This window comes from Cebidichthys violaceus, unplaced genomic scaffold, assembly GCF_023349555.1.
Source record: "Cebidichthys violaceus isolate CVI_PGR_0920_01 unplaced genomic scaffold, fCebVio1.0.p SCAF_20, whole genome shotgun sequence".
Lineage (NCBI taxonomy): Eukaryota > Metazoa > Chordata > Actinopteri > Perciformes > Stichaeidae > Cebidichthys > Cebidichthys violaceus.
Window position 1 is genome coordinate 9,505,416 of NW_027176373.1, and position 12,136 is coordinate 9,517,551.

Sequence of the window (12,136 nt, forward strand, 5' to 3'; positions counted from 1 at the left end):
GCCACTTTTATGGGAGCAAGAGACTGGCTCTGTTTGCTGTCTCAGCTAAAATGTTTTTGTTCTTTTTACTAAGTACAACTTGTAACTTTTTATGACAAATAACACTCAATAAGTGGTGGTTTTTGCAGTTGATGACACATTTCAAATAAAGTCTTACCCAATATTTTTTATAACAAACTGCTGTTGCTAATGCCCAGTTCCTACTACATGATTGGTGCTTGAGCGCCATTCGTGAACTGTTCAGAGACTCCAGCTGAGAGGCTCGCTGACGCATCACAGACATATTCTAGATAACTAGCGTGCTAAATATCTGTACCTGTTGGGGAGTCTGTCGGGCAGCTACAGCCAATAAGAGCACGTGACACGGGTTGGAGTAAACTCTGGCCGAGGAACTTTACTGTATGCGTTCTATTTGCAACACGGACCAAAGTTGTTATTGCTCCAAAGCTGTTGGATGTTTGCATGAATACACACAACACAGTGGCTGATCTATGTGAGGGAAATAGTAAAGACATGTGAAAACAGGCTGTTATGTGAACATGTGTGCTAACGACAACATCAACAAGCATGACTCCGCCCGTTTCCCTTCTCACTTGTTTTCTTGACAAAACATAGTTTGGAGACCTCACCAGGGATTCCTCCCAGTGACAGATTTCGTAGTGTGTGACCCCTTTTCCCAGGTCAGTCATGTAGTTTGAAAACCACAACGACTTAAAGACAATCGTGTAGCGTGTGTGTGTGCAGGATTTTACATGGGAAAGACTCACCTGACAGCAAGTACTTAGATAGGTGTAATGTTGTCGTCGTCGTTGTTGTTGTTGTTGTACATCTATATGCGTTACATGTAGTTGAACCGGCTGTGTTTGTACTAACTTCCCTTTGACCTCAGACTTGCTCTGACTCTCTTACATCTGTCCTACCAGCTGAGACGCACTTCTGAGACGGTGTCCATTTCTCCTCCAGGCTCGTCTCCTCTCCTCGGCTCCCCTCACCGGCTCATCTGTGTGAGTACCGCCGTCGCCATGGTTATGCCAACAATGCTGTGGTGACGCCCTCAGCTGTCACATCTTTCAATCAAAATATAACCGACAGTGACAGAAGCACAAAGAAAGCTCTTTCGGTGTCCCATCTATCCCTTTCCGGTCTTGCCACACGTCTGTCCACACATGCTTTAATACTGGGGTGTCTGCAGCACCGTAAAGCCTTAGTTATGGGTCTACACTCGATTTAAGAACCTTTTATTCATTTTGTATGACCTTTCTGATGGGAGATTGGTCTTAAGCTGTTTTTAAATTGTCATTTAAAGTATCCTACTCACCCGTCAGTCTGTTTTATCTTTTTTTTCTGTGTATCTGTGAGTATATGTAAGTCTACCCACTGTCTGTCTATGTTTATCATCACACCTCTCTGTATTTTCTGTTTTTCCATTTTGATTCCTGCCTGTGAATGTCTTTTTGTATGCACAAAATTTATTTTTATACAATGTTTTATTTGAGCCTCTGTTTCCATTTCCCCCCCCTTCTCTCTCTCTCTCTCTCTCTCTCTCTCTCTCTCTCTCTCTCTCTCTCTCTCTCTCTCTTCCAGTCTAAAGCGGATGTTTTGGACTATAAGCAGCTTGCAGCTCTGCCCAGGGTCAAAGCCATATATGACATCCAGAGGCCTGACATCATCCCTTATCAGGCCGACCATGCACACACACACCTCTCAGATGACACTCTGGAGCGATACAGCTGTGGACAGGTACACACACACACACACACACACACACACACACACACACACACACACACACAATCAATCATGCAAGTTACAGTGGGCTATTCTGAGTTACATTTTGTCTGACAAATAGTCAGATGGAAGGAAATTGACCAATCATTTTTGTTGTCATAATCATAACAAATATCCTTTTCTCTTCACCTCCAGTCATTGGGCTCCTTATCAACATACTCTCATGTAAGTAGTCCAGCCAACAATTTTATTCCAGAGTTTTAATTTAAAGTAATAGCTGTACTTTGGGCCAAACATGATAAGTTACACTATCTGTTGGAAGCGTTCAGTCACAGCGGGCCACCAATTCACTTTTAGAGCCACATCAATATCCTACCTTATGTGTTGTGTTGGAATTAAATTCCCCATTAAACAGTTTTACACATTTCCGTTCTTTGTGTCGATCAGACAAATATGATACAATGTCTTGAAGTGCTGGTAGATGTTTGTCTTTTAGGACAGAGCGAGGCTAGCTGTTTCCCCTCTGTTTTCAGTCTTTATGCTCAGCTTAGCTCAGCTTAGCTCAGCTAACCAGCTACTAGCTGCTCCAGCTTCATATAGCATACAGAGGTGATATTGCTCATCTAACTATTGGCAAAAAAAAGTTAATGAGCGTATAGTCAATGTCAAACTGTCCCTTTAAAGTATAGCTGCTTCAAATTAAAGGTCTTTGTGTGTGCGTGCATGTGTGTGTGTGTGTGTGTGTGTGTGTAGGAAGGGACCTTCTATAATAATTAACTGCTCTCAACATGATTAAAATTGTGTTTTGAAAAGATCCTTGTGTAGGTTCCTATACTGCATTTAGTAAATGAAAGCACATTCTCTAAGATAGCCTCTCTCTCTTTCTGTCTCTCTCTCTCTTTCTGTCTCTCTCTCTCTCTCTCTCTCTCTCTCTCTGTCTCTCTCTCTCTCTCTTTCTGTCTCTCTCTCTGTCTCTCTCTCTCTCTCTCTGTGTCTCTCTCTTTATCCAGGATCTCTTGGATGGTTTGGAGGTGAGAACGAGGCGTTCCTCCAGCTCCGCTTTCACTGATTCCCCTGCACACAGTCGCCACGGAGGCTCCCCACTGCATTATTATATCCCCGGTAATGTGCCCACTCAAGCAGAGACACATGTACCACACACACACACACACATGCACACAGAGAGTATGAGGTCCCTAACTGGAAAGACCGACTAGCTCTTTGAGTGGGTGCAACAGGGTGTCATGTCCCACGCTCACATACATGTAATTCTTCAGGTTATCTGTCTTTCTGTCTGTTTGAAGACGTGGGCCATTCTGTTGCTCATGCTTTGGTTTCCCTCACTGTGATTGGCTGCGCTGGTTGTAGGCAGTGAGAGTGGCAGGAGTTCACCCTATTACAGTCAGCCTGAGCCCAGGTGTACCACACCCACCACCACCACCTTCCAAGCCCCCAAGCATTTCCATGTACCAGGTAGGCCCTGATCTGTAACGCTGACCCCTGACCTGTTTACTAACCTGAAATTACCCACATCAGATCGTAACTGACCCACCCTCCAAATATTTACTCATACTGAGAGCCCAGACCTTGAACTACATCCTGACTCCAGATCAACACTATACTCTCCTAACATACAACCTCATTCCCAGGGAGTCTTGAACCTGACCATGGTAATATGACATTTTTATCAGCATTATTATAAATGCTGAAGTTAGTTGTTGACAAAAAATGAAAATAAATAATTTTGGGTTGTGGGAAATTGTGACTGTATTTTTTATTTTTTTCCCCTTTTTGCTTTATATTTTATAGAGATTCATTAATAATTAAAATATTCGTGATTTGATTTTCAATTTTCCACACCGTCTCAGGAAAATGAAATCATCCATCCGTAGAAATCGCAGCAGTTATCTTTATTCCATTGTTCTCCCGCAGGGGAGTCTGTCTGATTTATCTTACTGATGTAGAGCTCTCGTATGAGTGCTTTAATGTAACAACTAATACCAGTTAATTTTATTTAAACACTTCATCAACCCTCCATTTTATCAAGTTAAGGCCTCTCTCCTCCCTGAATATTTCACTCCGTCTTTGTTCCCTTCGCTTTAAAAGGCCTTTACTTTCCACTGCAAGCTGTGCATTTGGTTTCCCTCCATCATTTCCTCCTCCTGCCTTTAGTCTATTTCTCACTGCACGTTCCCTCTCTCCCAGGCTGTTATTCCTTGCCAGCCGCTGCGACATCACTCCCTTCATGCTTTTGAACACGGAGCAGAATGTATTTGGTCGATGCTTTTATACAAAGTGCCTCACAGCATCACGAGTGCTTACAAATTTAGCATGGACAGCCCGTTGGGAGTCGGACCGCAAACTTTGGCAGATTTAGTGGCACATTGTGCAGAAGTTGGAAATATTTTTTGTCCGTTTTTTTTTTTGCTGTAGTTGTTTAATTGCAGCCCCTGACACCAATTGGTTTTTTTTAATTTACTGTAATGTGTTGTTGTAGTGCTTTTCCTGTACTCTAGCTGAGTGATTGTACAGAATAATCCACCAAACAAGAGCTACAAGGTACCACATGCTCCTGTCATTTCTCTCTTCCCCTTTATCTTTTCCTCTGCCTCTCCATCCAGCCCTCTATCCACCCTTCAACTGCTCTCCTCCCTCTTCTTTATTCCTGTGCCATCTGCTGCTCTTTCCAGTAATAAGCCTGTGAATCTGTATTAATCAGCCTGGATGCACGGCACTGTCGCTGCCGTAGCGGTTTATCACCCGTGCTGTCAGCTTTATGGCTAAGGAGACTGTAAATGTATACAACTAATTTGGAGGGACGGGTTTATTAAGGAAATCCAGATTCCTCTCCTTCCGCTCTTCCCTTTGCTCTCCACACTCATTCTCTTGTTGCTTCTGTTCTCAGCTTCTGAGGAAACCAACATCTACAGGAAACCCCCCATCTATAAAAGAAAAGGTTAGTCCATTCCTCACAATGTTGGGCTTTTTATAGCTTTTGCTAGGCGGTCTACCTGTTAATCAGTTACTTGTCAATACCGTCTCAGTATGAAACGAGCTTCTCTTTGTCTGACTTAAGGAATCTGTTAGAGAAAAGATAACATCTAACATCTGGTGCTTCTTATGACATTCAGTTCTCCAAAGAGAAGTAGTCAGAGAAAGTGAAATCAAATTGGCTTGATGCAGCCACTGTGTTTGTAATATTATGTCTACTTTTAAGTTGTATGTTTACCGACCAGCAGATTGAAACCATTTTGATTTGAATTTAAAAGAAAACTGTCCATTCACAGGATCCTGCTTCTCAAATGTGAGGATTTGCTGCTTTTCTCTGTTTTATACAATTAAAGATGAAATATCTTTGGATTTTATGCTGGTGTTTAAATATACTGCGGTTGTATGTAAAAGCTAATAAGTCAGCGTTTATTGAAAGAAGAATGTCACCTAACTGTTAATTCAGCTCGAAAACAGCCTTTTTGACGGCTGTGTAAAAGTTACAAGTTATTGCTGAGTGCTTGGAGTACTGGAACAATAAGTAAGCATTAAACTGTTCAATTAAGTGGATTTGTGAGTAACCTTATTTTAAGGTGAATGCATAAAGGGTTTGCAAGTAGAAACACCTCAAAACATTGTCCAAACTGTGTAGTAAAGAAGCAACCAAGTGGCTTAAACAGAAATTTAAATTTGCGATGACACAAATAGTAGTATTAGTATATTAGTTATAGCCCTAAACACCAAGTACAGTACGATCACCAGGTAACTCCCACGAGAGTTGAGGGAGAGAAAAGGTTTGATTGTGGCATTCACCACACGTCTGAAGAATAATAACATTACTGTAACCTGACCTGACTAAAAACTAAACTAAACTCCAGCTAAGATGTTGGGCGGTTGTAGCCACATTAGAGGCAAGATTACATATTCAGTTGATGATTCAAAAGGGGAAGTAAAACTGAGAGAAGCGGCGCCAAATGCTCCGAGTGTGTAGGTGATCCATCAGTGCTCAGATGGTGGGTCCAACAGACTTACAGTTCCTCAGAATCACCTCTGGATGATTTACGCTGAGCTACAAAGTGCTGACAAACCTCTCTCCTCAGTCTGAGCAGGCAATCTATGATCTGGACTCTGTGGATGAATTTAAATTTACAGCACGAATCATTTATATATTTATTAAAGCAGTTTTGATATTAAGGCAAAGTTCCATAATCTGGTATATATCCTGTATATTTAGGACCACAATGTACGTATCATAGTCAAAGCTCGCTGCAGCTCAAAAACAAACCTTTTAGTAGCTTTTAGAGCTACTCGAGGAGGTGTTTGGTTACATTACCAGACGCAACAACTGAGAAAGAAAGCAAATGTAGCGCACAAACCATTACAGATGAACGGTTTTAAGTTTTTTGTTTGGTTCCTTTTAATGCTTCTGTCATATCTGTTTTAAATGTAAGAATATTAACAGGATTGGGGTGCCTCGGCCTGAGACATGTATGCATGGCATCTGCCCATGAAACATTGATGAATGCATTCATCTATGTTAAATAAAGATTTTTTTTTTTAGATGACCTGAAAAACAAATAGGGGACGGTTTGCTTCGTTGTTTTTTTTTGTGTCCAGTGAAAGTTCGAACTGTCCATAGAATAAAAGTCACATTCATGCACTCACAGCATCAATCTGAATATGGCCTTTGTTATATGTCACCCACTTGCTCTTTTCACTGTCTAACAAAAGCCACAAAACCCCTTCAACAATTTTCTCCAAGATATTGCGTCCTTTCATCCTCACAAGGAAATCGTCACACTTGACAACTTTGCTTGCTTACTGGAAGTTGTGCATCATATCCCATTGCATCTTCTCTGACCTCCTTTCCGTTCTCTGTTCCCTTTGCTTTTGATGCCTCCTCCTCCTCCTCCCTTCCTCCCCCCTGCTGAGCCCTCCCCTCTCTGTAAGTAAATGCGCTACTTTGGCCGTCTTGTTTCTCTCGCGCTCACATGCAAAAAGACACGAAAACCTCAGTGAATCATTTCAGAGGCCAACAATAAACAAACAAACCAATCCACTTTTGTTGAAGCAAAACATGTTTCAGCATTCTTGCCCCATGGTTGACTTTTCCCTTCTCAGTGCCGTTTTGTTATTTCAAGCATGTGAATCAGACTAGAAAAGCTTAAATGGTAAAAAAGGTTTTGTGATCATAAATTGCGAAGTCTGCGATTCATCTCTCTTTCTTTCTCTTATCGTCTCTGCCTCAGACATGTCTGCCGCTCCAACAGCCAATAAGAGTAAGACCAATGAAAACCTCTTCAATTCCAGTGGCCTTTCCACCCCCAACTGTAACGGCATTTATCACCCAGACTCCAACTATTACCCATATACCGGCTCTCCAAAAGGTACAGCTCCCTCACATTCCGAAACACACACTTCTGCGCAAACACCTGCTTAGAACCCTGTATTTACTCTTCCCACCTCTCTCTCTAGTCTCCAGGGTGAGGAGGTTTTCGTCCGGAGGAGAGGATGATGGATGGAATCACAATATAAACAAGGTAAGAAAGGAAGATAATCTCGTGCTTCTACATTTATATATTTTAAGTGTGTGTTAATATTTAATGAGCTAGTAAATTAAATGCTTCTTTCCAACCTCACCAGCTGGACATGATACAAACAAATGCTCCTCTCTCCTATCATTTCATATTCATCCCTCTATCTGTCCAAACAACAACCATCACCTTTCCTTGTCTCATTCTGCTTTATTTCACCACCATCTATCGACCCATGCATCCATCCCACTCAACTAAGCCTTATTGCTCCATCTATCTGTCCATTTCCCCACCTTCTTTTCTGGCTCCTTTATTTAACCCATCCTTCTATTCCTCCCCTCTACTCTCCCTCCCTCCCTCCCCACAGGGAATTGGCAGGATGATCCTGAAGGAGGAGATGAAAGCGCGGTCAGCTTGTCACGACAATGACCAGTGGGGGAGCAGACGCAGTTCCCGCTGTAGCAGCAGGGAGGCGCTGAACAATCTGGGATACGGCTCCCTCAATGGCTGTAAGTCTGTGGTTATGAGTCTGTCTTTTTTTTTTTGTTATTTCCTAGATCTGTCAGTAAGGGTTGGATTTTGTAGACTTAATCTATTTACTACATGTTGCATACTTCACATGACTGTGTGGGACAGTGTCTTGCTCATTTGCTAATTAGCACTAAATACAAAGTAGCCTGTAGCTAAGGCCAATGTGAATGATATTTATTTTTGCAGGCATTTGGTCATAAACTAAAGTACTTCCCAATTGACCATGTATCTATTGATGGAAGTAAATACAAAGTGAAAGGGATCAGATATTACAATAAATTACAAATAAAAATGATCAATAAAACAAATTTCATGGCGTTCCATCCAACAGTTATCAAGACCTCTTAGAGGAGCAACAGGAAAAGTCAGGTGATAACCAAATGTCAGCAGGCTTCATGTCTTTACAACATTCATGCAACAACAAAAAAATAGATGTTGAGAAATTTCAGTTTGGACCAAAGTGGTGGGTTGGACGTTGCCTTCCATAAAGCGATGCTACTGGCATGGCTAAAAACTGATCTAAAGAACGATGGTGGGCTCAGCTATGAAAAGCAGTTGTCAATAACGTAATGTATACATAATCTGTAAAGCACTGACTTTCGAGAATGTGGTTTAGGTTCACGGCTGAAATTAGGATCAGGTTTCAGTTAGTGTAATGGTGATGATTTGGCTGCTGTGGTGAAGGTTAGAGGGAAATGAATGTAGTCACCTTTACAGGAGGATGAATGTGTGTCTTATTGTGATGCTGAGCAAGCTGTAGTCGGGGGAGTTTCCCACTTCTGTAATAACTCTCCCATTGATCCCATTCCTCATTGCATTCAGCGAGACAAAGGGCGAGACAAAGATGGAGAGACTCAGAGAAAGAAAGACAGAGAGTGTTTAGGTGGAGGTCAAATGGGAATAAAAGAGAGGGTGTTATAACAGGAGAGCCTGAGAGAGAGCGAACGAGATAGAGAGTGAATTAAATTCAAAAGAGAGAGGGAGTGAGGAGCTAAAGCAATTTGGAGCTGCTTCAGAGAAGATGTATGACATGAAGCCAAAGGGGTGAATCGGGGTCAGAGAGCGGTGGAGAGAGAGGGAAATTAGCTATGTGCTCAGGGAGGTCCGACAGAGAGGTGTTGATAATGTGGGTGTTCATTGCTGTGTAATCACTTTGGGTTTATAGAGTCTGCTGTTATTATACTGATTAGAAAAATACTGAGAGGGGTGTGCTCATCTGTTCTCCATAGGAGGCTAATTCCAAAATGGGATGTCCTCAGTTTAATAGAAATCCCTCGAACTCCTACTAAATAATTGACTGACTAACGGATGTTGCTTCATTCCAGGGATGCAATGACAATGTGGTCAGTTGGCCTACCTCTTCTGACTGAAATGTCTCAACAACTATGAATTGCCATTACATTTTTATACATACGTTCGTGGTCCCCAGAGGATGAATCCTGACTTTTGTGATGAGCTGACATTTCCTCTGGTGCTAACATCACATTCATATATGTGGTTTGAACTGATATATCTCAAAAACTATTGGGTGGATCGCCATGAAATTTGGTTTATGACAAAATACCTGCTTTTTAAATACCTTTACTTTGTTTTAGTGCTAATTAGCATGCTAACACGCTAAACTAGATCGTGAACACAGTAAACATTATATCTGCCAAACATTGGCATTTTAGCATTGTCATTGTGAGCAAGTTAGCATGCAAAAGTTAGAATTGACTTCAAAACACCACCGTATCTCAGTACCGCCTCTTATTCTTGTTACTTCAGAAATTACGAAAATAACAAAATAATTTAAGAAATGAAAGCTCTACTTTCCATCTTATGTTTCGTATTCTAGCACCCAGTTTGAGAAAAAATAATCTCAAACTGCAGCACAGGCCATTCAAATTATGAAGTTCAGTGGGTGGATGCCATAAACAAATGCATTTTTAACATGAATGGCCCGATGCTGCATGGCTGTGCCCATGCTGCTTCATATTTTATAAGATGTGTAGGTCGTGATGGTGATTTGTCTGCATGTTGATGCGGTCAGGGGCATATCTTCACACAGTTGATGTTTTATAGATGTCCCATAACAGCTGGCCTTTTTTATTTCCCCTCCACTGAAAATGAACCCTCTCATTTCAGTTTACTGTTTGTCCTCATACTTTTACTATTTGACAGGTTTATGAGCTCCACTTAACGCAGTCTCACACACTGCGCTTGTTTACATAACCACACAGACACTATCCATGTGCACACATAAATATGATGGTTTTCTGAAAATACAGTAAGTATAGGTTATCTAAGTTTTCTTCAGGAGCAGTTACAGTGGTCAGGAAACACCAGCTGATTGCTCATTTGCCCCACATCATGGAAACAACTTCACTTCCTTCAAATTAATTCTACAGATTTTTTGGGCTCAAGACACAAGGCTTACAAGATATTTTGTATTTCCAAGACGTATCGTGATGAAACTAATATACTGTCCTGTGTGTTTTCTCCCTTCCGCTGTCACTCTGTCCTCAGCTCCCAGGTCCGTCTACAGTGCAGACAGCGGTGAGTGGTTCATCAGGACCCCCCCCCCCCCCACACACACACACACACACACACACACACACACACACACACTCTTTTTTTATTGCTGTTGCATGGATTTTAACCTAATAACATCCCAACTTGGCCCCCAAACCTTTTCAACATCATAAAATTCCATTCTTGTGCATGCACACTGTCATATAAGGCCACTATCGTGCCATTAGAATAGAATAACTGATAAATGTGCCAATTCAAATTGCTCCAAAACCCATAAAAGCGATGATTTAAATGGCAGCAGAGATTATAGGCCACCACTTGTGCTATAAATAATGAATGATCAAGTGATGAATGAGATGCTTAGGCTTTTAGTTTTCACACCATTTGGCATCAGGGCACATGGTTGATGAAAGAACCATATTTCCTAGACACACCCAATGACTAATCTATGAGACCTTATTCTCAGTTGAGAAAGAGAGAGTTGTAGATGAGAAAACCCATTATAGTAGTCATGCTGTACATTAGCTATACACACCAGCCGGCATTCAACTGTATCGCAGTGTTTTGCCCTGGCTCTTTGACATCACTGTGTAATTTAATTCCCTTCAACAAGAGAGTGAACAAGAGAGAGCGAGAGAGAGAGACCGAGAGAAGAGGGGCAGAGCAGGGAAGCAAAAGAGAGGCAGGGCGGGGAAAAGAAGAGCAAAAGACTGGCACATAGTGAAGATAAGGCAAGTGAAAGTAGAAGTGAGAAAGACTGAAGAGTAACTTGAGGGGATCAGTGTGACTCCACTGCCCTCTGCTGCTTCAGCTGAAGACATGCACAACACATATAAGGGCCAGCCAATAGATGTTTGGATGGCGGAATGACAACAAAAATATGGATTTAATTTTGATGCAACGGTGTTCATATTGAAATGTAAAATTCTGACGGGAAGCAGCAGGTAGATGTACTGCAGTTTTTATTTGTATTTTATAAAGTTGTATTTAACCAGAGGATGAAACAGCACATTGAAATGACTGAAATATCAATCTGTGTGTGATCAGAGTCACATTTCTTTTATGCAGTGGGAGCCTTGAGGTTTACAAAGCAGTTACAGTATTATTTGTTTCCACTTCCTTGTACCAAATAAATCCTTGTACAGGATAAACCGTTTCCCCAGTGTGATATTCGCAGAAATTGCATGACAAATATGTTAGAAACCCTTTTCTAATCTTTCAGCAACTGTCACTATAAAAGAAATACTGCACTCCTATTCATAAATGGAGTGTGTTTGTATCATTTTGCATAATTCCCATGTTTGTTTGTGGTTATGTGTTTGTATTTGTTCCTGCAGACTCATACATTGCCAAATCATCCTCGTTGCCAGGCTACCGCAGGAATGGACTAAACAGGGTAAGCAATCATGCTAACTTATTGTGTGTGTGTGTGTGTGTGTGTGTGTGTGTGTGTGTGTGTGTGTGTGTGTGTGTGTGTGTGATAGAGAGAGTAAGACAGGTATGGCCACTCACTAAACTGTAAGCTTTAGCAAAGTCCTTCATGAAACAGTAACTAACAACTTGATATTGTTATTATAAAATGACTCGTGTGAGAAATTATTAGACAGAAAACCCCACTGATGGGGCTTATTATACAATATTTTATGATTTCTCTCTACTTTGCTTGATCCTCCATTATAAGGATGAAATGCATCTTCTCGCTCCATGTGTGCTAAACTGTTCTTGTGCCCTGGCAGCCTGGGAGTGCTGGTGAAGATTATTACCAGTATGACAGCAGTAATGCAGTTAACTGGCAGATCAGAGGTAAGACTATTGTACAGCTTAAATCTGCTTATTCTCTA

The 12,136-nt window shown here is 41.4% G+C and overlaps 1 protein-coding gene across 4 annotated transcripts in view; it reads left to right on the forward strand.

The window, feature by feature from the left end:
• LOC137876517 (actin-binding LIM protein 3-like) overlaps positions 1-12,136 on the forward strand; it is a 41,442-nt gene that overhangs the window by 26,531 nt on the left and 2,775 nt on the right. The window contains exons 9-20 of one of the 4 annotated variants that reach the window (XM_068716150.1): positions 924-1,004; positions 1,585-1,740; positions 1,924-1,953; positions 2,739-2,850; positions 3,097-3,201; positions 4,634-4,684; positions 6,966-7,103; positions 7,192-7,256; positions 7,618-7,759; positions 10,290-10,319; positions 11,633-11,691; positions 12,032-12,098. In XM_068716150.1, coding sequence (XP_068572251.1) covers positions 924-1,004; positions 1,585-1,740; positions 1,924-1,953; positions 2,739-2,850; positions 3,097-3,201; positions 4,634-4,684; positions 6,966-7,103; positions 7,192-7,256; positions 7,618-7,759; positions 10,290-10,319; positions 11,633-11,691; positions 12,032-12,098 — 1,036 coding nt within the window. The remainder of the gene's footprint in view (positions 1-923; positions 1,005-1,584; positions 1,741-1,923; positions 1,954-2,738; positions 2,851-3,096; positions 3,202-4,633; positions 4,685-6,965; positions 7,104-7,191; positions 7,257-7,617; positions 7,760-10,289; positions 10,320-11,632; positions 11,692-12,031; positions 12,099-12,136) is intronic. The other 3 variants (XM_068716147.1, XM_068716148.1, XM_068716149.1) reach the window with 3 other exon arrangements.